The sequence below is a fragment of the Phyllostomus hastatus genome, unplaced genomic scaffold (assembly GCF_019186645.2).
Source record: "Phyllostomus hastatus isolate PE091 unplaced genomic scaffold, TTU_PhHast_1.1 phas_contig_58, whole genome shotgun sequence".
Taxonomy (NCBI): Eukaryota; Metazoa; Chordata; class Mammalia; order Chiroptera; family Phyllostomidae; genus Phyllostomus; species Phyllostomus hastatus.
In genome coordinates, this window is record NW_025333916.1 from 57,869,058 (window position 1) to 57,894,722 (window position 25,665).

At 42.5% G+C, this 25,665-nt stretch overlaps 1 protein-coding gene across 1 annotated transcript in view; it reads right to left on the reverse strand.

Annotated features, from left to right (window-relative positions):
- Positions 1-1,453: 1,453 nt before the first annotated feature.
- Positions 1,454-25,665, reverse strand: part of C9 (complement C9) — a 42,627-nt gene continuing 18,415 nt past the window's right edge. Inside the window, exons 5-11 of the mRNA XM_045848378.1 lie at positions 22,154-22,292; positions 17,896-18,240; positions 13,255-13,495; positions 10,423-10,548; positions 8,103-8,281; positions 2,577-2,805; positions 1,454-2,166 (exon numbers count right to left, since the gene is read on the reverse strand). Coding sequence (XP_045704334.1) covers positions 2,144-2,166; positions 2,577-2,805; positions 8,103-8,281; positions 10,423-10,548; positions 13,255-13,495; positions 17,896-18,240; positions 22,154-22,292 — 1,282 coding nt within the window. The 3' untranslated portion in view covers positions 1,454-2,143. The remainder of the gene's footprint in view (positions 2,167-2,576; positions 2,806-8,102; positions 8,282-10,422; positions 10,549-13,254; positions 13,496-17,895; positions 18,241-22,153; positions 22,293-25,665) is intronic.

Consider the following 25,665-nt stretch of genomic DNA (forward strand, 5'->3'; position numbering starts at 1 on the left):
TGGGCGGCAGAGAGAATCATTTCAGTTTCTTTGTAAATAAACTAAGCTGACCTGGTCTTTTATCCATCATTCCACTGTTTTTTTTTTTCCCCTAAATAAACCCCTGGGAAATGAACCCAGGAGCTGCCACGGTGGCGGCGGTTGTGGGAGGCGCCCCAGGGCATGCACGAGCGGCCCAGGGGGAGACAGCAGTGAAACGCTGGGCGAGGACGCAGACCCACACCTCGGAGTTATTAGCTGGCAGGTATGTGTTGTGTATCCACAACGAGGTCAGCAGAATAAATGAGCAACCCAAGTTTTAACTACAAAAAGGGAACCAGGAAGCAATACCCTTTTCTATTCTTTCCTATTAGGCCCCAGGGGACAGGAATGTCCGCCCAGCTTCTCCAGGTTCTCTTGACAATGAATGGGGTTCAGTGTGATGATCTGAAAGTCTGGCCAGTGCCCCGGAGGACTCTTTGCCTTACATGCCCCTTTCCTTGAATCTGTGGGGTGCCTTGGCAGGGAGCATGAGAGGGTGGGGGGCAGATAGACCCCACCACACTAGGACTTCCCTTCTCAGGCGTCCGCGACTCCCAACCCCAGTCCAGGCCGAGCCGTGTCGTGCTCAGCAGCCGGGAGATCCTCATCGCAGAGCTCGGGGTTCGTGGGCACCCGGCGTCCTCACGCTTCCTGGTCCACTCGGGTGTCCACGGGCGGGGAATCCTCCGGAGCTCTCCGGGCTATTTTACACCCCAAGGGGCCCAATGGCTTTATTTTTAGAGGATCATCTCTATATCAGACCTAATATACTAAAATGCACCCCCTATCTAATAAGCTTTTTCTTTGTTGTTAAAAAACTTGAAATTTACAAAATTTAAAAAAAAATGTGTTTGCCAATAAGCAGTTCATTTACTGTGATCTCTCAGCAATCAGGTGCATTCTTGAGAATTTCCAGAGTGAGAAAAACTAGCTTCAATTGTTTAATAAATGCATGAAATGTTTATTCATGAATGGGAATGACAATTAATGGACTCAATGTGATACATGCTGTTGACAATTAAACATTTATCAACTTAGATTTTGCATTTTTCCTTTTGTACTTTGAGCCTTTCTTTAAAAAAAATTCTATAATTATTTTTAGAGAGAGGGGAAGGGAAGAAGAAAGAGAGGGAGAGAAACATCAATGTGTGGTTGCCTCTCACATGGCCCCCACTAGGGACCTGGACTGCAACCCAAGCATGCGCCCTGACTGGGAATCGAACCTGCGATTCCCAGGTTCACAGAGTTCCACGCTCAACTCACTGAGCTACACCAGCCGGGGTTGAGCCTTTCTTTTTTCCTTCCTTCCCTCCCCCTTTGCTTTCCTTCCTTCCTTTTTTTTCTTTTGTTCTTTCAGTTATCAGATCTTTTGAAAGATCTCGGGCCTTAACTCCCATGCTAGCCAATGGATAAAACAGTGCAACTGGCTCCCTTGAAGTTTCTTACATGTAGCTTTATTTTAAACAACTCATAAGGGTAGGTATTACATTGGATCATATAAATCACTGTTTTCATTTCTCTGTCTTTTTTTTTTTAGTTAAACATGACAATTTAATCTATTTGGTTACAAATCCAATAGACTTTTTCCCGCGGGCAGGTCGAGTTAAACTGGAGAGCTAAGACCAATGGGCAGCGGCTGTGCCTGTAGTAGGTGCTCAGTAAGGACTTGCCGAATGAATGCATGCATGCACATACAAATTAAGGACCAAAAAAGATGAGCCTAAATAAACAGAAACGAAACTGCACGGCACAGACTGTGGTAGTGGAACTAGCAGAATATGTTCGTCCTACAAAGCACTTTGGCAATTGCTTTAGTCTTTTTAACAAACATTCTCCTTTCAGTTTAATTTTGTTTTGTTAGCAAGTAATTGGCATTGCCTGTGGGAGCAAGCAGTCCTGGCATATCTCACTTGCTGCCTCTCCTCCTTAGTGCAAAGAAAAATGGAAGCATCACAGGAGCTGAAGGAGGAAAAGAAGCATCGTGGCTCTAAGAGAGGAGACTGCAGAGGTTGGTAGAAATTTCGTGAAGCATGTTGCTTTTCATTTGGCAGCAAGGATGATCTCCATGGGCAGCATCTTCAATCGAGAGTCCTTCCTTGTGGTCCCAGAGAAGCCAACAACTCTATTCTTCTCCAAGTGACATTTCTAGAGAAAACAGAAGATGGTCAAACCTTAAGGATTCCTAGGACTGCAACTTTGGGTCCATCCGCCCATCCATTTACTGATCCCCCTCAGCCTGTTATGTACCGCGTTGGGCCAGATTCTGTCTAGGTACTGGGGAGAGGATAACATTTAAGATACCAGATGCATTTCTGAACTAGAGGGGCTATTCATCTTGCGTAGGGAGAGTAAATGTGACTAGTGATAGAGGAGAAAAACAGGTAGGAAATGCAGGTCCTGCATACCAATAGCATGGATTTGGGGAGGATACAAACGCTCTTTGGATTGCAAAGCATCAGGGTGACACTTAAGATAAATGAGACACAGAACTGTCAGATTAAGTCACCCCCAAATACATATTATTGTTCCTAATGACACAAATCACTTGTTCTCACTTGGAGGATCTTTTCGTTTGCTGATTTCACAGGCAACTCCCTCGTATGTGATCGGGCAAGTGCACATGCATTGTCCATCCAGCTGAACCACGGTGCCCCCGTGTTGGCATGGTTGGCATTTTTTTGCACTGTATTCATTGACATAATCTTCAATGGCTCTTTCCAAATTTTCTTTCTTTTGATCTGCCCCTTTCATTGTCAATGGAATCAGATTATATATAGGAGACAGCTGCAAGAAAGCAAAACATTTCAATGTAGGTCCTTTTCTACTGATGGAGTTTCTAACACTCTTCACAGAATTATTTGTTCATTAATCAACTAATTTGGCAAGGGCTTAGTGAAGGATGGTTATCGCCGGATATGATTTTAGCCTTTAAGACTATACTAGTGATGAAAATTAGTCATGATCTCTCTGGTCATGGAGATGACATTATGGAAGTAAGGAGACTGGTATTGAAATAATCATATAGATACATTTAAATGGGAACTGCGATATTGCTATAAAGGATGGGTGTATGTGTTTTAAAAATGAGCAATCATGGGTTTCAGCTTTCGGCAGTATAATTTATTGGCACACTATTTTCTGGGGTGTTTTTGTGTTCCCCCCTCCTCTCCTCTTTCAGAATACAGCCAGGTGTTGGTCTTGTTCAAGAGGAAGGTTGTGGGCAAGGCCAAGTCCAGAATGCCCTGAAAGTCAACTCTTTCTTGATGTATTTCTCTAAAAGCTTGAACTCATTGGGAAATTGTTGCTGGGAAAAGTATGAGAAAAATGCCAGCGAAGGAGGAAAGTCTTCTCCACCAGGAAGGGGACAGGGGTAGCATGTACCTCAAGCAGCAGGAAAGCGTCATTAGACCCCTACCAGTTATTTTGGCCTGGGAGGCTGGGAACCGCCTGACTTCAGGTGAGCGCGTGAACGCAATCAGCAAGGTTGCAGGGGGACCACAGGGGACCGTACGCATACGGATCTCACATCCCTGTTTCCCTGACAGAAGCATCGGGATTCTTGTATTAATTTCAGCAACATGGAAGAACTGCCCTGCATTCCATCCAACACATGAAATTTTCCTTCCTCCATGGAGGGATGGGATCTTGAGGTCAAATTTAAGTAGACTTAAAGAAAATGAAGTAAAATGATTTATTTTGCACACTTAAATTTCTGGAGTAAGACGCAAAGTTGCTACAGCTGAACCAGGGAAGTTTGGACAGGCTTTCCTGAGAAAATGACCACTAAGCTGAGATTCGAAGGTGTTAAGCAAGAAAGAAGAGTGTCGTAGTCATACAGTGCAGAATTCAGAAAGTTTGTATAGTGGAGATGCCCTTGCTTCTTGGCCTTTCGGCTAAGATCAAGTGCATAATGGAGGTACCATAACATATATGAAAACTTGGAACATATGTGCATTAAATGTAAGCAAATTTAATTACGTGATATAAATAACAGTTTGAGTGAAAGAATTGTAACAAAGTGAGGCTCTTTGGTGGCATAACATTTAAAAAAAAGAGACCCCAAAATTTAAAAGAAATTGGAACCTAAAGATTCAAGAAAGAACATATAAAATATATACCAGGAATTCCTGCAGAAGAGTGATACAGGGTAAATATTTTCCACTAATCCTTTTACTAGGCACAAGGAGAAAGCTGAACCAAATAAAACCAAAATGAAAAATCTGCTTGAAGGCCCTGAAGGATGAACAAGGTGACAAAAAAAGTGACAAGGTAATAAAGATCTGGAAGTCGATGGAAATTCAGTGAGGTGAGCCCAGTGTCTTGGGGCCACCAGTCCCCTTGGCATATTTCTAACTGAGGAAGAGGCAGTCAAATGGCTAAGTGGCAGATAGAACGTATTACTGGCCTCGTGGGGGAAAGGTTGGAATTCAGGACTGATGAAGGGTCCCAACCCAAAGGACTATGGTCCCAGAAGCAAGAGGCAAGTGGAAGTAGCGTAGCCCTGGTAAAGACTGTGTCCTGGTTTGGGTTAAAATAATCCTGATTTCTTAGTCCTCTGAAGCTTTCCAGATGTAAATATATATTTCCTTGGGAGGAAAATAAAATCATCTCAGGTCTCACGCTACTTCTATGACAATTTTTAAAGTATAATCTCCAGCCCACAATAAGAATAACAAGGTACACAAGGAAACAAAGCAGCATGATTGAAAACCATAGAAATAGTAGAAATTGGAGGGATTCACCAAAGAACTGATATGTGTTCCCCATAGACGCAGACAACAAGGTGGTGACAGCCAGAGGGAAGTGAGGATGGGGTTGGCGTGGTAGCGGGCAAAGTGGTGGGGGGGTAATGGGGACATCCGTAATGGTGTCAACAGTGAAAATAAAGTAAAAGAATAAAAACATAATAGAAACTGGAGACAGAGCAAGAGGGGATGAGCAGATTTAAGTTATCAGACATAGATTTTAAATTAATTTCCTAAACAGGGGGATAAGACAAGCTTGCGAATGCTAGCAGAGAACAGGAAATTCTGTTTTTAAGTGGAAGGCCTGACAACATAAACAGATACAGGAGAACTGGATACCATAATAAACAAATTAGTGGGCGGGTTCCAGGACAGACATGACACAGCTGAAGGAGGGTCAATGGCCTGGAATGTAGGTCAGAAGAAAAATGGTCGACAATGAAGTATGAAAAGATAAAAGTTTGGGAAATACAGAAAAAAAAAGGCAGAAAACATAAAAAAGTGAGAAGGTAAAAGATGTATATAATTTCAGTCCCAGAAAGAGAGAATATATAAAAAGAAATTTTGAAGAATAACAGCTGACAATACTATAGATGTGGTGACAGACATCAAGATACCCCCCGTAATGAAGAGCAAGATTAAACATTTTTTTTTGCACATAGGCACGTCAGAGTAAAATTGCTAAAAAATAAATCAAGAAAACCCACAAACAATGATAATGAAGAAAATCTTAAAAGCAGCTTAGTAAAAACCCACAGTACTTTGAAAGTAGACTGACATTTGACTTTCATAGATATAAAAAATATGCCACCAATCAGTACTACAATTTAAATTGTTCTAGAATAAAGAGAGAGCCATAGGAAGTTTTCTTTTAAAGTGACTTTCTAACTTATACACACACACACACACACACACACACACACACACACACACACATAACTCCAGGCTTATTGTAGGTAAAAATATAAAAGCAAAACAGTCAAGCATCTGAAGGTAACATATCAGAGAGCATCTTTAAGACCTTGAGGTAGAGAATGACTTTAAACAGGACACAAAAGCACTAACTGCAATGGAAAGAAATATACATTTAACTATATCAAAATAAAAAAAAATCCATGTGATAATTCCTGATAGCAGGCACCGAGAAGGACGCAACATTGCCTTGGGGTCTTCTTACTAAAAATACACAACCTTAATCTACTCTGAGCCTAAACTGAGAGACATTTGATGCCTGTGACCAATGCTTATCAAAAGTGTTAAGGTCGTGAAAGACAAGAAAAGTCTGGGGAATTGTCATAGACTGGAGGAGACTAGAGGGGCAGGATGCCTAAATGCAGCGTGAGACCCTGATGGACCCGGGACAGAAAAGAGGACAGTGGGGGGGGGGGGAACTGGTGGTATTTAAACAGGGTCTGTGGTTTAGTCAACGTCAATGTTCTGAGTTTGCTAAAAAGCACCATGGTTACGTAAGTTGTTAGCATTTGGGCTCCTGGGTTTGGGGTGTATGTGAACTCTGTGCTGTTTTTGCAGTTTTAACATCTGTACTATTTGTGCAGTTTTATGCTAAGTCTAAAAGAATTTCAAACCAAAAGGTAAAAAAGAGGACATCAATGATCAAAAACACCATTAAAGGGTGAAAGCCCCCAAGTGAGAGGAGACATTTCTCACACTTTCAAGGGGAATAGTCTCGCATCCAGAACACGTCAAGAACCTCTACAAAGTCAATGACTGTCCGCCAGCATAGCCCTTTATGGGCTGGTGCGTAGGAGATGAACTTCAGCTATGTTGTATTTACTTGGGAGAAAGAAAGCACTTACCAACGTTGCCACGTTGGCACAAACAGTGTAAGCATGTGGTGGAGTTCTTTTGATTTTTAAGAAAAGAAATTCATCTTGTTTTACCCTTCAAAGGAAAGTCAAGGCCAGATAATCTAAGATATACAGGAATAAGGGGGTCATGGAGACAAGACAGTTTGGATGAAATGCATAAGCAGTGATCAAAGAGACCGAGATGAAGGGTATGTAATGACAGCAGCCTTAGAGCAACCTCAAACCCCAGAGTCGAAGAATCCCACAGGGAGGCAAACAGCGGTTCCAATGCACTTGGTGGAGTTTCCCTGAAGAGCCACGTCTTTTTTCTGATGAATTCTGGCCTTCTGTTAAGTAAGAAAATACTTACAAATTTTCTCCTCCTCTCACTAACCCTATCATTCTACCATTTGCAGGTAGATGTATTTTCAGTGAATGCAGTTGATCATGAAACTTGCTAAAAGACAACATAGTTTAATCTTAAGTACCTGGGATATTATATTAAGTATTATATTGTTATACTAAGTGTTGAGGTTTCTTATGGGCTTCCAAACTAACTAAAAGTATATGCACCAAATGCAGTTTGTTGATAGGATGAGTTATTTCCGTCCCTATACAAGACAGTTGGGAAGGATTTTCACTCTGTGGTTAGAACTCTAGTGACTGTGGCACAGAGCACGGCAGCCCTTTAAAATGCTGATGCTCTCCAACATTTGGTGCATCATTGTCAAGTTGCACAAAAGAACAAAAAGTCGTAGGTTAATGGGTTCATAATTACCCACGTTGTTCCAGAAAGACGTGTGGGCAAGTCAGAGTGGTGGAGGGAAAAGAAAGGAGAACTGAGAATAGAAAAGGCAAGATGAAGGAAAAAGCCACACAAAAGCCCCAGATTCAGGAGAACCCATCCATGTGCACATGGTGGGTCCCAAATTTGGTTATATTTCCTAGCTCACTGAGTCAGACAACTGAATTTAATGATCACAGGCGTTAAAGAGAGAACTTCCTGATTCCCAAGAGAAACAAAATGATCCTTGAAACTGAGGTTGAGGAGTAGTATCTCCCCTGACTTTTCATAGAGGAGACCTTATGAACTTCCCTTTCCCTAAGGCCTTAATAAATACTTCTCTGTGTCAGGAGTGGTAGTGGGATGCCACCCACAGACCAAGGGCAGATAGAAGACAACTAACAATATCTGAGCACCTATTGTGTTCCAGTCTATGCTACAGGCTCTGCATGTGCAATCTCATTAAATCCTTAGAAGAAACCCGGAGCCCTGGGGAATGTAGTGGTGCAGAAGTCAGAAATGACCACTCATCTGGCGAGGGACAGTGACCCAAGCTCAGCCTGGGTTGGCCTGATGCCCCACTCCTGTGCCTTTCTTCTCTGCCATGCTTCTTTCTGGGGACAAGACAGGCGTGCATTTGAATGCTCACATCTCTTTCAGATGACAGAACCGCTCGTTTGAACCAACAGCTACATGTCATAGGAGAAGGGCAAAAGCTTCTACTTGGAAATGCGCATCCCTTACCCTTTCATTCACGAGCACTGGGGCATCGCTTAAGGAAGATGCCCAGTTGACAAAGTCAGTCACATCCACTGTCCCGGCTCCTCTGGCAAGCTTCTCTTTCAGCTGGATTGCATGTTGTTTGGTTCCTCCTTTGATGAACGAAATGACATTATCGATGATGCTCTCGCTGGTGATGTTTACTAAGAAGAGACGGAGAATGTGAGTCAGGGATTTTGCACTCTGGGATGCTTGGGAAACATTTATTGAGCCCCTTTTGTATAGTCTAATATATTTATTGAGTTTTACTTCTAAGTATTTATGTATGGAACTTTTTCAGCCCAAATCTCCAAGGGCAATTTTTATTAGTCGCTGATTGGAGACTTCAATCATCTTTTTCTTAAAAAAAAAATGGTACCATGGTTGAGATACATGTGTTACTCAAAGTGAATCACTGGTTCATGTGCACACACGAGAACTAAACATGAATTTCAATGTACTATGTAATATTTTTTGTTGCAGAATGGCCTTCATAATTTTATTTTATATTGGTTTGCCTTAAATTATTTTACTATTATAAAAAGTCAAAGGGCACAAAAAAATAAAGGGGAAAGCAAAATTGCTTTCTACTCCGAACGCCTACCCATGTTCTCCCGCAGTCTTTCTCTCCAGAATAAACCACTTTTAACAAACTTCTGCACATCTCTGAGATTTCTGAATTTTTTGAACTGGAAGCAATTTTCAAGGTGATTTTTTGAACCTTCCTCAATTTTGTGGACAAGAAAGCTGAGGCTCAGAGAGTTGGAATGACTAGCTCAAAGTCACACAGTTAGTTTAAGGGTCAAATATTGAAACTATGACATGTGATGGAAAGGTTCATTTTCTTTTCTGTTCATCAGTGGTTTCCAGTCATGGCCACATGTTAGTGGTTGCCATGCTTTAAGAAAATCAGGCTTCTCTATTTTCTGCTTCCCCACTATCTGCAAAGGCGAGTCTTCAACATTTATATTTCAGAAAACGCTCTCAGGTTTCTCTGATTATAGTAAAACTTGAGGATTCCAGCACTGCCTCATTCTAGGGGAAGTAATATTTACACTGAAAGTATTTATATTTTTAAAAGGCTTACGAACTGATTTAATGTAAGGATGGATTAGGGATTTCTTTTTTAAGTTTTTTTAAAATATTTTATTTATTTATTTTTAGAGAGGGAAGAGAGGGAGGAAGAGAGGGAGAGAGAGAAACATCAATGTGCGGTTGCTGGGGGCCGTGGCCTGCAACTCAGGCATGTGCCCTGACTGGGAATTGAACCTGCGATGCTTTGGTTCGCAGCCCACGCTCAATCCACTGAGCTACGCCAGCCAGGGCTCTTTTTTCAGTTTTACTGAAATATAATTGACCCACAACATTGTATCAATTTAACATGTATATAGGCTTGACCTATATGTATTGTAAAATAATTACCACAATAAGTTTATTTAAATACATCATATCATATAGTTACATTTTTTGTGTGTATGATGTGAACTTTTGGGATCCCCTCTTAGTAGCTTTCAAATATGCCACATAGCACTGTTAATTATGTATTGTCACCATGTTGTACATTACATCTCTGATACTCATTTCTCTCATAATTGTCGATTTCTACTGCTTGGCCAGTTGACCGAAGGTGGATTAGGGACTTCAAGTCAGGTGGAAGGCTGAGTTAGAGAGTTTTGGTCTTCTTTCTTAATATACAGTACTGTCACTTGCCCTTTTAGAAGCTTAGTTAAAATTAGAGAAAAAAAAGAAAATTATTTCCTCAAGATATGATTCTACCATGGGCCTCACAAACGCAAAAATCTGTCATGACTGCGGAGGGAACAGCCCCCCAGAACTGCGCACTACACAACCTGCACAGTGGGGGCGCCAGGGAGCACGTGTCTCTGGGCTCCTTGTGTCTAGAGCAATTTGGGAACCGCTGTAAAGAGAACGTAGTTTTTTAACACTTCTGTTTTTTTTTTTTTAATAAATAGGGTAGACAATAAGTGGGCTCATAGTGACAGGGCAGTGCTAATTGACATGTCCATCTTTCCTTCCTTCCTTCCTTCCTTCCTTCCTTCCTTCCTTCCTTCCTTCCTTCCTTCCTTCTATATAGAAGAGAATGGAGGGAGAAGGAGAAGGAGACAAACATCTATCAGTTGCCTCTTGCACACCCCCAACTGGGGACATGTCCCACAACCCAGGCATGTGCCCTGACAAGGAATTGAACTGATGACCCCTCAGTTTGTAGGCCAGGACTCAATCCACTGAGCCACACCAGCCAGGACCCCCTATTTTTTAACTTAATAAGGTAGGCCATACTTACCAGTTTTACCATCACCCCTCTTTACACAATCACTTTTATCAAACTGTGCTCCGAGTTCAACTCCGACATTCACAGATAAATCCACATTATACCCGAGACATCTCTTTACATCCTCTAGTTCAATACCTGTTTAATAGATTTAGTTGAAAATCATTAGATAATATCTAACAACATCATGAATAAATTCTAGTTTTGCTCTTTTGTAAGGAACATACTTGGATTCCTACACATTTTTATTAAACACAAAATGCAAGTTATATCTCTCCTGCTTTGTCCACATAGTCGATGCTACTGGCCTCCATTTGACTCTGCTTGCCAACTTCATGGCAAAGGACATACACATTTACGCCTTGTGTAAGAGGGAGGTAGCTCGTACTAGGGTGCTTATGTTATCATACGTAGTTAGCTCGTTATGAATAAAGGAAGGGTGCACATGGAATCAGACATCAAGCCAAAAATAAACTAGGAAGCTGAATCAGATATTAAGCCTAACCTACTAGGGAGCTAAGTCAGACATGAACCCTCATTCACTAGGAAGCCACAGCATTCACAGTTGCTCCAGGGGGCAGCCGCAGCATCCTCCTCCAAGGGGACATGATCCCTGAGCTGGGCAGGAAGAATCCATGACTGGTCACTAACTGGGATCACCTGGGGAAGGGTCAGAACAGCAGGGGACATTCCTTCGCTCAGCGCACATGCAGTAGAAAGCTTGATGGTGCAACGGAACTTCGGGGCATGTGCGGCAGGAGCCAAAACGGTGACAGAAAAGGGCAGAATCTAGCCTAGGAAAATCTGGGGAAAGCATTGGATTGAATGAGGGTGTGGAACCCCAAAAGGTCCAGGAAAGGAATTTGTTTAGGGGGCCAGCCCAGCACAAGCCTGGGAGAACCCAGGAAGTACGTTGGGTAGCGTGAAGGCAAGCCTGCTCACTCCCCAAAACCAGGAAAATATATGGAGGAGTCTCAAGGATCTCGGAGCAGAGCCTGCCCGTGCCCTCCACATCCCTGAGGACACAGCATCTCCCTTCATCCCAATACAGCTTGCCGCTATGCTCCAGCTTCTCCCATGTGTGCGCCCTTTGAAATTCCTTTCTCGTGTTTTCACCAGCGATGACAGTTACAGTTCTAAGATGAAAGATTTTAGTCCTTGGAGCTTTTCCATCCCCAAACTCGTAACCTGGAGGGTTTCTTGTGTTTTGATCACCCCTGCTGAGCCTTTTTCTTCTGGTTTTCCAGTTACTCAAGACACAGTGCTCATGTGCCCCTGATCCCGTGATAGCTGTCAGTGCAGCTCACCAGGCTGTGCTCAGAGATCTGGCAATGCTATTCTGCAGGCTTGAGCCCTGGGAGGCAGTCTAAGCCAAGAAATCTCACATCGCCCTTCCCCACATGAGGCTTCTTCTGCCTGCCCAAACGAGGCTGAGGCATTAAGAGCAACCGGTGCTGGCTATGACATTTATTTCATTCGTAGCCTGTTTACCAACCACGGGGACAGTGTTTGGCTTTAAGATCACAGATGCGTCCCATTCCTCACTTTATATTGCCAGGGGCTCCAGAGACGGAGCCCTGGAAGTGGTTTGGGGCAACATCTCCCTTCCTCAGAGATGCCCCCTCCCAAATTTTGAGGGCAGAGAGAGGAGATATGCTGACATCGATCACCTCTTTAAGAAATAGAACAACTTGCCCTGGCTGGCGTAGCTCAGTGGATAGAGCGCGGGCTGGGAACCAAAGTGTCCCAGGTTCGATTCCCAGCCAGGGTACATTCCTGGGTTGCAGGCCACGACCCCCAGCAACCGCACATTGATGTTTCTCTCTCTCTCTCTTTCTCCCTCCCTTCCCTCTCTAAAAATAAATAAATAAAATATTAAAAAAAAAGAAATAGAACAACTTGCCATACTGATAAAATAAATAAATAAATAAACTTATTAACATAGGCTTTTGCATCTACTCTGTCCTTAAAAGCTTTCAATAAAGGCTTCAGGCCAGGATGGCAATTACACAACGCACAGGACTAACCTGTACCTACGGCAAACGTGGATGAGCAACTGTGGCCTTCCTTCTGTGATTTCAGGGGTGGTCGGAAGCTACCACCATCTGATTGGAATTGTCATCCTACAAGGTAAAACTCACTTTCTACCCTTGCTTTATTTTTTTCTTTTTTTTTTTTAGATTTTATTTATTTATTTTTAGAGAGGGAAGGGAGGGAGATAGAGAGAGAGAGAGAGAGAGAGAAGAACATCAATGTGCGGTTGCTGGGGGTTATGGCCTGCAACCCAGGCATGTACCCTGGCTGGGAATCGAACCTGGGACACTTTGGTTCCCAGCCCACACTCAATCCACTGAGCTATGCCAGCCAGGGCTTCTACCCTTGCTTTAAATGTTAGAGGTATATGACGTTAACATTGCTTCTTCCCTCCCAAAACTGCAGAATACTTTGGAAGAGAATGATCATATTCAGTAGCCTTGGTTCAATTATTACATAAAAAAATTGAACCAGGCTACTGAATAAGAAATAAGTTATATAAATTATGTCTCTTGTACGTTCTTTGACCTTTTAAATAGGATTTCAGTCAAAACAACTTCACCAAATATTATTAAATAGCAATACAATTTCTGTTGCTGACTAGTTCAAGACCAAGTCCTCTTGTTGGAGGTAGAAGTCAATTTGATGTTTGATAGGGCTTTAGATGCCAAAGGTCAGGGAGAATGTTCTCTCAGGGAAGCAGGTTACATTACTGTATTCTAGAGACTTTAAGCACTGAAAGAGGTTAGCAATAGAAATCATGGTTGGTTAAAACCTTACTAGAAGTTAGACCCCTATTTCCAGGTATACCTTTTTCCTTCATGGTAGCTCTATCCAAAACATATATTAGTTCATACAGTCCTCCTAGAGACCCAGAGCTACTGTAGTGAGTTCCATAGATTTCCAAAAATGCGAAATATTCCCCCTTTTCATAGCTGGTTGGCAGTCTTTTTAAATCATCCATGAAAGTTGGCGTCAGCACAACATTCCGGTTCCTCATCACAAATCTTCCCAGATCAACTTCTCCTTTCACATGCAGAAACATTTTTCCCTTTGTGGTAGACCAGAAAAAAAAATAATATGTGAGTTTAAGCACCATTGTTTCAAATTTAAAAATCACAAAATTTGAAATTTTCACAGGCGATACATTTCTTTAGCAGCGACTGTACGACATCACGTTGCCCCTGGGGAACGGCAAACTTCAATGACCGTTAACACCGCCGTCGACGAGGATGCACAGCAGCTGGGACCCCCTCACACACTGCCGGTGGGAGTGGGGAATGGAGGAACCGCTCTGGAGAACTGTTGGAGTTTCTTATAAAAGTAAACACATAGCAGCAACCCTACGGCCAGCTATCCCACTTTTACACATTTACTTAAGATAAAACAAATGGTCCACAGGAAGACCTGTAAAAGACTGCTTTTATAGCAGCTTTAGTCAGCATAGCTTAAAACTGGAAATGACTCAAATGTCCATCAACAGGGAAATGAATAAACATGTTGTAGTCTAGTCACACGAAGGAATACCAGTTAGCAATAAGAAGAAATGAACTACTGATAACATACAGCAACATAGGTAAGTCAAAAATATTACACTGACTGAATTAAGTCAGACATAAAAGAATATAGACTGTATGGTGCAATTTTTATGAAGTTCCAGAAAAGCTAGCTGAAACTAAGTTATGGTCCGAAAACTCCCATGGTTTGTTGCCTCTCAGGTGATAGGGGACTGACTGCAAAGGGTATGAAGGAATTTTCTTGAGATCATGGAAATGTGCTGTATCTTCTTCGAGGAGGGAGTTACACAGATGGATACAATAGTCAAAATTCATGGAATTACGTGTTTGAAATCTTTGCATTTTATTATATGCAAATTATACCTCACGAAGTTGATCTTAAAATGTTAACAATGGAAGGAGATGTAGACATTATATACGAAGCCCAATCTTTTTCTTTTGCAGGTGAAGAAACTGATCTAAAGGTATCAAGTTCTTGGCTCCAGATGACACCAATAGTCTGGGACAATGGCTGGTACTAAAACCCTGTCAGGTGTCCCTCTTCCTTCTACTCTGTTCTCTCGATCTTTCATAACTGAGACGGAATAGACAATACTTTAAGACATGGATCTCAAGCCAGCCTCACACAGCTCAACTGTTAAATGTTCCCCGGGATGATGGCTTGCGTTACTAAGAGAAAACTGGGGACAGTGATGAACTATGTGACTAAATCTAGACTGTCCTAGCCAAAACCGAATTGAAATTGTCACCCATAAGTCCGTACATTGTTCTTTTGCAATTCTCCTGCTGTGGCTGTGGTTAGCACATGTTGGTTACATGGGAATTAAAAACATTTTATTATTTTTTAAAAGGTATATCTCAGTGTATGTGAACATCACACCAAACTTTCTGTATTATAGAAGCACAATTAGTCACACTGCATGACTTCATTGTAGGTGATAGTGGGTGATTCAGTTTCTAACAAAAATCCTAAAGAAACTGACTGCAGATATACTAAGTCATATGAGTTCTCCATCTGATGGCTTGCATAATAATTCTCAATGAAGTCTCAAAGATGCCCAAATCATACTTGGATTCCTTTGCGTGTTGCTGAAATTGTCAGAAAGATGTTATGTTCTTTGGCTCAACTTACTTTGGAGGTAGACCTCAGGTCATTCCTATTCAAACAATACTGCAGTTTCTTCCATCTACAGAAATTTACAAAAATCTCTTGACCTCTCTTATCCAAAATTGCTACGTATTTCTTTGTCCTGGCTAGAAGCAAAATTCTCTCACAGAGCTTTCTATACCATCTGTTTCCAGTTCTCTTTCCAGTTTCTCTTGAATCTAACCCCGTCCTGCCGCTGTCCTTGCAACCCTGACAAAACTCCTCTTGTCACGCTCACCACGGACCTTCAAAAGGCTCAAGCCAGTTGCTTCTCAGTCCTCATCGGCTCTGACATAAATGTTAGCATGCTGGACACAGTTTACCACTCCTTCCTTCCTCGGTAGGGTTTCTTTTCTTGTCTTCTAGGGCAGTTCCTCTCGAACAGTCCAGTGAGAACAAATCACTTGGAGAATCTTGTTAAAATGCAATTCTGATTCAGTGGGTCTGGGGTTGGGAGTCTGCACTTCTAGTTTCCCAGGGATGGAGATACTGCTGGTCCACGGACTGCACTTTGAGTAGCAAGGTTGTAGGACATTCCACTAGCTGCGTTTTGCTTTCCTTTGCTGCTTCCCGTTCTTTCTCCAGGCTTTCTGTTGGAGTTTCTTGGGTTTAGTCTTTGATCTCCTTCTCTTTTCTATGTGTATCTTTACTCTTGGCTCACCAAACCCTGTGGCTTTAAGCACCATCTATGTGTGTAGTGACTCCCAACTTTGTAGCTTGAGCCCAGACCTGTTTCCCAAGTGCCAGAATCTAAACACCAACTTTCTGCTGGACATCTCCAATTGGAGGTCCTATGGGCATCTCACCCTTAATCGGACTGAAACTTAACCCTGGGGTTCTCCTCCACACTTGCTCCTACCCGAAGTCCTCTCCACGTTAAGTTGACAGCAACACCATCTTCCAGTGGCTCAGGCCCAACACCTTAGAGTCAGTTGTGTTTGACTCCAAGACTGTCCTGCCTGAACTGCCGCCATCTCTCACCTCGATTCCTGCAACAACTTTTCACAAGCCTTCTTGCTCATGCTGTTAGCTCTCACGATCTCTTCTTAACCGAGTACCAAGAGTAATCATTTAAAGTATATTAGGGCCTATCAATATTCTCTGAAAGGCATTTCGGTGACCTCTCCTGTCACTCAGAGGAAAACAAAGGCTTAGACTAGGCTGTGAGGCCCTTCGCTATCTGGTTCAAGGGAACCTCTGTAACCTCTTCCCCTTCTGGTTCACTTTGGCCCACTGGGCAGGCATGTTCCCATCTTAGAGATTTGCCTCTAAAAGTTCCTTCTGCCAGATATATCACCTCAGATATAACTATTTGGCTTCCTACTCTCCTTCAAATGTTTGCGCAGATCTTATCTCCTTAATGAATGCCACCCCGAGCTTCCCTTTTAATACCACCATCTGCCCAGCACTCTGGGTTTCCCTTCTGTTGACTGTTTTTCATTTTGTTCCATAGCACTTATCATCCTCTGAATACCAGAGAGCTCCCTTTTTTGCTACTGTGTTTATTGTTTTTGTCTATCTCCCTGTTGAGCTTTGTCTTGTCCACGAGGACTCTTTGTGAGTTTGGTTCACAGATGGATTTTAAGTACCTGGAGCAGTGCCTGACCACATTGTAAGTCTACAGCGAAATATTTGTTGAATGATTTCAAGGAGTTTTCAATTGTACACTTTAGGTGGACTCTCACTGGACTAGAGTGCCTCTTGAGCACCCCCCCATGGGGGGACCTGGCCTGCAACCCAGGCATGTGCCCTGACTGGGAATTGAACCAGTGACTCTTTGGTTTACAGGCTGGCACTCAATCCACTGAGTTACAACAGCCAGGGTGCAATGTGCATAATTTTAAGGCATTGCAATGAGCTACCAAAATTATGCAGTATGATTTTCCATGTGAATATAGAGGCAATGTACAGACCCATATAAAACAGTTATATCATTAGGCATAACATAAGTACTAAAAGTGAATTATTATTATTTTCTAAATGGAGAAAGGTATCTAAATAGGTGTTTGTGATATCAAAAAAGGAAGAATGAGCATTTTACAAGCATCATAATGATTACAGAAAGTATAGTCTATACTTCCAAAAATAATGAAACAGACATTGAAATCTGGCTTAAATATTAAAAAGCAAACACATTTTCAAAGTCTAAAATTAAAGGTATGATTACAAAGTAAACAGACCAATTTTATATGTAATGTGCATAATTTTTAAAAAACATTTTATTTATTTATTTTTAGAGAGAGGAGAAAGGAAGGAGAAAGGGAGAGAAACATCAATGTGTGGCGCCTCTTGAGCGCCCCCCCCCCCATGGGGGGACCTGGCCTGCAACCCAGGCATGTGCCCTGACTGGGAATTGAACCAGTGACTCTTTGGTTTACAGGCTGGCACTCAATCCACTGAGCTATAACAGCCAGGGTGCAATGTGCATAATTTTAAGGCATTGCAATGAGCTACCAAAATTATGCAGTATGATTTTTCATTGTAATTCTGGAGATAGTATATGTTGAACAGTCTATTATCACAATCTAAGTCAAAAAGGATGCTCTGAATTCTTTACATTTTCTCTGTTCACTACCGCCAAACACCTCTTACTATTACCAAAGATCCTGTGTGGGATTTTTCTCCAGTTATCATTCTTCCGGATCTTCTAGTTATATATTGGAAGATTTGTTGATTATCAATTTTTTCTCTCCCTTATGAGCTTCATCTGCTCTGCACACTTAAATTGGAAAGAGGAGTTTTGGTTAGTTTGTATCCCACTATATTGTCTATATAAAGTGTTCTTACCTTCATAGAAGAAGATGACAGCAACAGATGGTAAGATTCATTTCTGGAATACCTAAAATCAAATGAGCTTTTAATACTTCCTATGGAAGTACTGCTACTTTCTGGGGAAGGATCACTACTTTCTGGGGAAGGATCACTTCTTTTTGGGGAGATATTCGGTGGCTCGGGGTCTTCTCCCTCAGAAGGATGTTGAACTTCAACAGAAGGCACCTCATATTTTTCAGTCGGTGTGAATTTCAGAGACAAATGCACACCCAGCTGTGTTGTTATCTCCTGGACGACATGTTTTAGTACTTGATGCTGTTCTTCATAATGTTCAGTTCTCATGTTTTTATCGGCTTTGGTCTAAAAGAGAATAACAAAGTATTGTTAACACAGAAAAAAACCGAACAAACCTTAATGACTGGAAAGGCAGTAGAGCCTTTAAAGGAGGAAAGAATGAAGGCCCTGAGATGAGACTGCAGGGGTTCAAATCCAGGTCCCCCCGCCCCCGCCCTGGAGGGCGTTACCGTAGCCTCTGCACCCTGAGGCCGATCCCCCCTCGGGGATCCCCCCACTGTTGTGCAACAGGGCCGCTCACCACACAGCCCAGAGGTGGTCGTGAGGATTCAGTGAGACAGCGCAGGTGAAGGGCAGAACGTAGCTTTTAAAAGTTAATATGTTCATAATTAAAGAGCAAGTGGCATAACAGATGCACAACATACTTCCACTCGTATGGAAACAGAGAAAGCGAATAAAGCTAACCCTTCCGGATGGCCCTTGGGCCAGGAACTCGTTTGTGTATTTCACACGTGTTAATTAAATTAAGTAGAGAGGCCTGGCTTCAGCCTTGACCTGTCTCTTAACCTTGACACTCTATTGCCTGTAAAACTAAAAACAAAATAAAATAAAAAAAGGAACCACCACATCCATACAGGGAAAATTACTGGGAACACAGACAAACCGCAGAGAACGTTTGCCCTTGAGCAGGGGGACTGTGAAATGAGAATGTAGAGTGGAAACATTTTTTTCTTTGCATCATCTGTTGTGCTGTTGGAACTTTTAAATTCTCCCCCCCCATTCATTTTTGCATGAGAACAAAAGAACTGAACGAATAACCTAGTTAAAAAGTATAACTTTCAACGAAGGCATTCCTTGCCAAGCTGGCTATCGGCAGGTGTCCGTGGGAGGGCTGTTGGTCTCCACAGTGATCCCCTGCAAGCCGCGGTGGTACTGGGAAGGGGACATTATCTGTGTCAGGGGCGTAGGCCCGATTTCATAGCACGCGCCGAGTGATTGTTCTGCGTAGGGACTGCTGCGGTCTGAATGTTCACGCACCCCTCTTCCCCAGACCCGTACGTGAAAACCCTGCTAAACATAGGGTGATATTAGGAGGGGGCGGGGCTGAGGGAGGAGCCTGCGTGGGTGAGGTCAGTGCTCTAATAAAAGCAGCCCCACGGAACCCCAACGCCCTTCCAGGAGCGAGCACGCAGGGGGTGTGTGTTCTAACGGGATCCTGCTAGCACTTTTTTTTCTCAGATTTCCAGCCTTCACGACTGGGAGAAACACATTTTTGTTGTTTCTCAGTTACCTCGCCTCTGGTATTTTGTTATAGCAGCCTGAACAGAGGAAGACAGGAAACCTGAAGTTACCATCTAACGGGAAAGACAAAAATGCATCTAAGTTTCTTTAAAGTAAGGCATGCTGGGAAAAGGGTTCCAAGTAAAGGGGGAGAAGAGTAACCTAACGGACTCACTTCCCTGGTTAAAATGTTTCAAAGTCTTTCCACTTCCTAGAAGATCAAGCCTAAACTAGACTTATTCCAGGTTACTCTGTCCTGATGGTCCTCCAGCCCTGTAGTCACCTTTCTTCTTTTACAGATGAAGCTGCTTCCCACCACAGGGTCCTTTTGTGCTTTCTGGAATGTTCTCTGACCCCCGCTCCTCCCCTCCCAGAACACAAACATTGTACACACTGATACACATCCTCTCACACACTTGCACGCGTGCATATTATTTCCCTCGCCCTGGTTAACCTGACTCCTGTTTCAGGTCCCAGCTTAAACAGCGGGGAGGCCTCTCCTGCTCCTACGGACGAACAAATCCATTTTCTATAAGCTCTCATGGCTCTTCTTTCACAGTAAGGCAAAATGAAAAACTTTCCCCTCTTAAAACTGCTTACTGAGTAGGTGTTCAGATGGCAAACTCCGTGAAGTCAAGGGCCCTGTCTGTCTTCCTCACATGCTGCTGTGGTGTCACCATTTAGTAAGTCGCTTGTCACATAGTAGATGCTAATAAAAAGTTATTCAATTTAATATGCAGATCCAATATAACTGATGATAGTAATGAATATTTGCCGAGTGCAAACGAGCCTGGCTGTTTACTCTCTAAGATCGTATCGGATTAGAATGGGGGCAGCACCAGCAGTCGTAGCGCCAAGGAGTCTATCTGGGGACTTGAGCCCATGCTCCATCAGCGCTGTTCCTCCGAGGCACCAAACAAACGTTTAGGCCCACGTCCCCATCTGCTTATTTTTCTAACCTTGATGCCAGAGCTCATTGGAAGGCACTGATCTGCTCTGAACTTATACATGGGTATTTCCAGTCTTCATTCTTCCCACTTTGTGCGAACACGGGCTCGCTCTGCTGCAGAAGTCTCGGTGTGTTTGGTTACGGGATGCTTCTCCTAGCTCCGCTGGGAGTGTAGGCAGCATACGTGGAAAATGCCACATCTCCTTTGTAAAATTCGGAACATTTGGAATGAGGAAGCACATCCGGGTCCAGGGTTGTAGGTAAGGAGCAACAGGGGGCTCACTCTCTCCATGTAGCTTTGAGAGCCGTCCCGGGCAGCTCTCCGGCCCTTAGCAGTTCCTACGCCCACAGAAGAGCTAAGTGTTTGGTCATAGTGAGTAAGACAGGACAACCGTATGATGCACACCTGAGAACTAAAAGCAAAATAAAACAGCACAAGAAGGTCCCTTCTTCCATCAGCAATCACAAGGGTCACCGTTTTTTTGTTATATCGTTTTCCAGAAAGGACATGTGTAATACTTTCTAGAAAGATTGTCAGTTTTCCTTCAAAAAAATGTGCTGAAAGGAAATAAATCTGGCAAGATGAGGAAAGATCAATAATTCAGAATGTCCCCTGAGATTTGTGGGCAACTGATTCTCTTCTGAATTTACAGATACAAAAAATATGACAATGTGGTTACATGGGAAAAGAATGCCAGTCAAATTGTCCAAACATGACAATCTTTAGTGTTTGTGGGAGAACATGATCATTTCAGGCTACAGTATGTAGGGGTTGGTTTTCCACATTGTTAGAAATAAAAGGAATATTAACTACACTTATTTAAAAGTATATGTGTTTCTCAAACTTATGGAAGTCACAGCAACACAAAAGGACTGTGTCATCAATGGAACTCTTTAAAGAAACAGATTATTTTAGCTCCTGGTTTAGAAAAGCTAATTATTAGTCTTTATTATACCCTGCTTAGACCAAGAAAGACATGTGTAAAGGCGACAAATATTAATCCTTTGAATGGGTCCAGTTCGTGGATGGTTCTAGAGAATTCAGGTGGCTTGCAGGAAGGTGGTAAGTTGGGGTGGCACAGCGGGAATGAAATTCACTTTGAGAAACAGTTTCATAAGAGCTCAGGGTTCGAAGTGAATGAAAATAGCCACCCACATTAGTCAGGCAAGCCTTACAAAGGGCAGTGTTGAAGGAAAACACGCGTACAATTTTCATCGATAGGCTAGCAAACACCAACCTTACATAGCACGAAAGTAGTGTACTCAATACTTAAATCAGCATGAATTAAATTTTTAGTTTTATCAGGACCTTAGAAGATTCTTTTTAAAAAAAGATTTTATTTATTTTTAGAGAGGGAAGGGAGGGAGAGAGAGAGAGAGAGAGAAACATCAATGTGCAGTTGCTGGGGGCCATAGCCTGCAACCTAGGCATGTACCCTGCCTAGGAATCAAACCTGCGATGCCTGGTTCGCAGCCCATGCTCAATCCACTGAGCTACGCCAGCCAGGGCAGAAGATTCTTTTAAGGACTCTAGGTAGTTGCCAAAACTCTACCACGAGGCAGGTGCATGCTACTGAGGGCTGCTTGTAGACTACTGCATGTTTTCCAAAGAGATCCACATTATACCTCCTCTTCGTTCAGTCAATCTTATATTCCCGTTACTGAATTCTCCGTATCATGTAGCATTCAACTTACCGACACCACTTTCAACTAAAAGCAGAAGAGAGAGTTTGCTTTCGGGAGACTTACTTCATAGACCAGAACAGCCAAGTTCCAGGGCCTGCGGTAGTAGGTCAAGGTGTTTCCATCCCAAACGCGGTCACAGAGGCCATTGTAGAACTCATTGTCGAAAGGTGTGCTTAGGGGAACCATCCCTAAGACGTTGACCCTGAGAATGGACACAGGAGCATCAGGTAGGGAGATTTCAGGAGCAAGTGCAAGGCAGCCCTCTGCAGCCGGGGAAAGAGAGAGCTTCGGCTCATGTCCCTATCACCCAATACATGTGTGACATGATCAGAAACAGAGGCAAGAGCCTATCCGGCCCTGCTCTGTGTCTCTGGTAGAAAGCATACCTTAGAAAGGCCTTGCAGACTCTTTTAGGCAACCAGGACACTGGCCAGCACAATGAAAGAAAGGCAATAAACATGGAGCCAGGGCCATCTGGCACCTGGAGTCCTAACTCATTGCTGTAACTCTGAACTAACCTCCCTTAGTGAACTAAGAGCCGATGGTATAATACCACCTATTTAAATTATTTGAGAACACAGTACCTCAGAAGGGGGCAGTATAACATACGCATGTAATTTTTAGCTTGTCAATCAACACTGGGGCTCTTTCTCTCCACTCTCTGTAAACCTAAGCCTTCTCCTCCAGTGGCCTCATGGTCTGCCTCATTCCCTCCAGGCTTATATTGTTCCTGTGTTTCTAAGAGGAACCCCCCAAATTTCAGCATCCTGGCATGGCATTCTCAGGAGTTCTACTCCCCAGCCCACTGCCAAAGTAGTTTTACTCGACAAGCTTTAGTTAGAGATAGGGACCTTGTTCAGCTTTAACAAGTTAAGTCTGATTTGTAGTTCTAAACATAATAGATAAATAAGAAGCAGTTCATTCTATGTGAAGTGCACCTTTGTTAATTGGAGGAAGTCGGTGCTGTCTAGGCTGTATCTGGAATGAATGGCCCTGGGCCAGGGAGGCCACAGGACCGAGGTTTTGGTCCTGACACCTGTAACTCAGTTTGACACAAAAGCATAAACTCCTCCATTGCTCTAGACCACACTCCTGACTCCCAGGAGCTGGAGTACAAATTCAGGCCATGATTTCAAGAGCAATTTGTCAAAGGTTGTGGATGACTTACTACAAACCCATTGCTAATAAATAATATTAGTAATAATCACAAAAGGGTGCCCTATCGCCAGTGGGTTGGTTAAAAACAACCTCTTTGGATAAACAGTGCACTCTTGATAAGCTTTGAATCTACAAAGAAAATGAACATTATAGCTCAACTTTAGTGTGAAGCAAATTAAGAAAGCAATTCATGTACATCTTGCTCACGGCTGACCGTATTAAATGAACTGTAGTTAAAATGGACCACTTCTCACTTTGTGGCTGAAAATTACATACCTATTAATTAAGGAAAACAAACAGGGCTCAGTATCAATTTTATTTCTACTTTATGTATACAGAAGTAAAAACCGGGAGACTTCACTCACATAAATAAGTAGATAAGAGCAGAACAATTTTGGCACAGCAGTGTCAGTCAGTTCTCTGATCTTCTGAGTTTTAGGCCAAGAAAAGATCACATACTAGTCTTTCATCAAAAATTATTTTTATAGTCCATTATCTGACAGTTAATTAGGATATCTTTAATGTTGTTGATAAAAAAAAAAACTTGGGACCACTTGACTTACAAAGTGTGAGAGTCCAACTGAGGACTAACATCTGGCGTTGTTTCTGTTTTTTTCTGCCCCACTGTACAGTCTGGGGTGGGGGGGGTGTAGTCTTCTTTTGGAAAGCGGGAGACAGGTGATTGCAAAGGGGAGGTGAGACAGAAGAGTGGGCTCAACAACTGGAAAGCCACTGCATCCTCAAGCTTATCAATTTTATGAAAAATATGTGCATATGGGATTGAGGAGTCACCATGCGTTGGATAGAATAAGTAACTGGGAGTTGAGGAAACGATGATCTTAAAATCTCTCAGTCTCCCTCCCCCTTGGAAAGTCTTTTTGCGCACGGTGATACCCACAACCCAGTTTGAAGGTTATTGCTTTACAGATCAGCGAGTTGACCAGTTGGCTAAATCCATCTGGAAAGTTTCAATGAAGCTGATCCACGGTCTAAAGCACAACTAAGGAAGAAATGTTTCATAACTTTTGACTTGGTTCCACTACTACAGAGACAGCCAGTCTAGTCTAGAATGAGCCAATTTTCTTTTCTGCCAAGAAACATGAAACTTCTCATAGATAGAATATCATTGCCTGGGAAATTTTTTTTTAAAAATGTGTTTTTTGGCAGCATTTACAGATGTGCATTTCCACACCTGCACCCAGAACCACAAGCAGCTCCATCTTACAGGTGAACTGCATGGAAAGGTCCCTCCACCTGAGTGTTGTTAGGCCTGGATCATGCACGAAAAGTCACTTCCTGCACGTCGTACACCATTCGCAGCTGGTTCGGGTATGTGTTTTCTTCGATGAATGCAAGATGGGTTGGGGCTTTCCTTAAACATTTCTGGAGACTCTCAGATGTCTACAAGGTATGAGGCTGAAACATTTGTGATAAACGTGAATTCTCCTGGCATGAGAATTTAAATGAGAGTCCTTAAAAAAAATAAGTAAATAAATAAATCCTTCAAATGTAAAAGGCGTATAAATTAATTACTATGAGTACTTGTCACTTTCATGTGTGTAAAAATCTGGATATGACTGTTGATAAGCCTTGGTGAGGTTTTCCAGACTGGATGGTGGAGAAGCAGTTCATATGCACGTTGCTATGATTAATTAGGATGTTAATGTCTATTACATTTATTTCACTATGGTCCCCTAGCCCTGTGTTTGCATAATGGAGATGCATAGTGTCCGCATATGTAGTATTAATGGTATGGAAGAATATCATAACTATAGCAAAACATGTTATTTGGAAGCCTATTCTTAAATATTCATTACTAATTTATACACTCCTCTATACTAATCAAATAGTTAGGTGAAAAGTGCTCCTTGAGTTTCATTTTCTAAAGCTAGTTTTGCTTTGAAGTTGGGGTGTCCACTGTGCTCTGGGCAGTGATGCGGGAGAGGTGACGAGGTGGTGACAGGCAAGTGGGAGGAAGAAAAAGGTAAGTGGCATGGTAGAAAAAAATACAAGCTTATGTAAGTCAGAGACACTTGGGTTTATGCTCCCTGTCCCCAATCCTGACCGTGGAAAAGCACGCGGTATTTACAGAGTCCTTGCCAGCTCCCTGGGATGCCTCGATAATGAACTCCCTGGCAAACTCTACATAACAAATTTTCTTTTCCCTGAACAAAGGAAACCAAAAAATTATAAATAATTGTTTTTCAGTTAAATGGGCCAAGATTTCTGTATCCCTTTTCTATAAGAAACCATGTAAATTTGCATTAAGTGAGAATACGTAACATATGTAACTCCCTGCCTCCAGTCCTTTTGTTTAGATTAGGAAGAAAACTGTTTCTTGGATCCCAAATCAAGCAAAATAAAGTAATAACGGGCTTTTTTCCACTCCCACTCTCTCCCTGGGGAAAGCAGCAAGA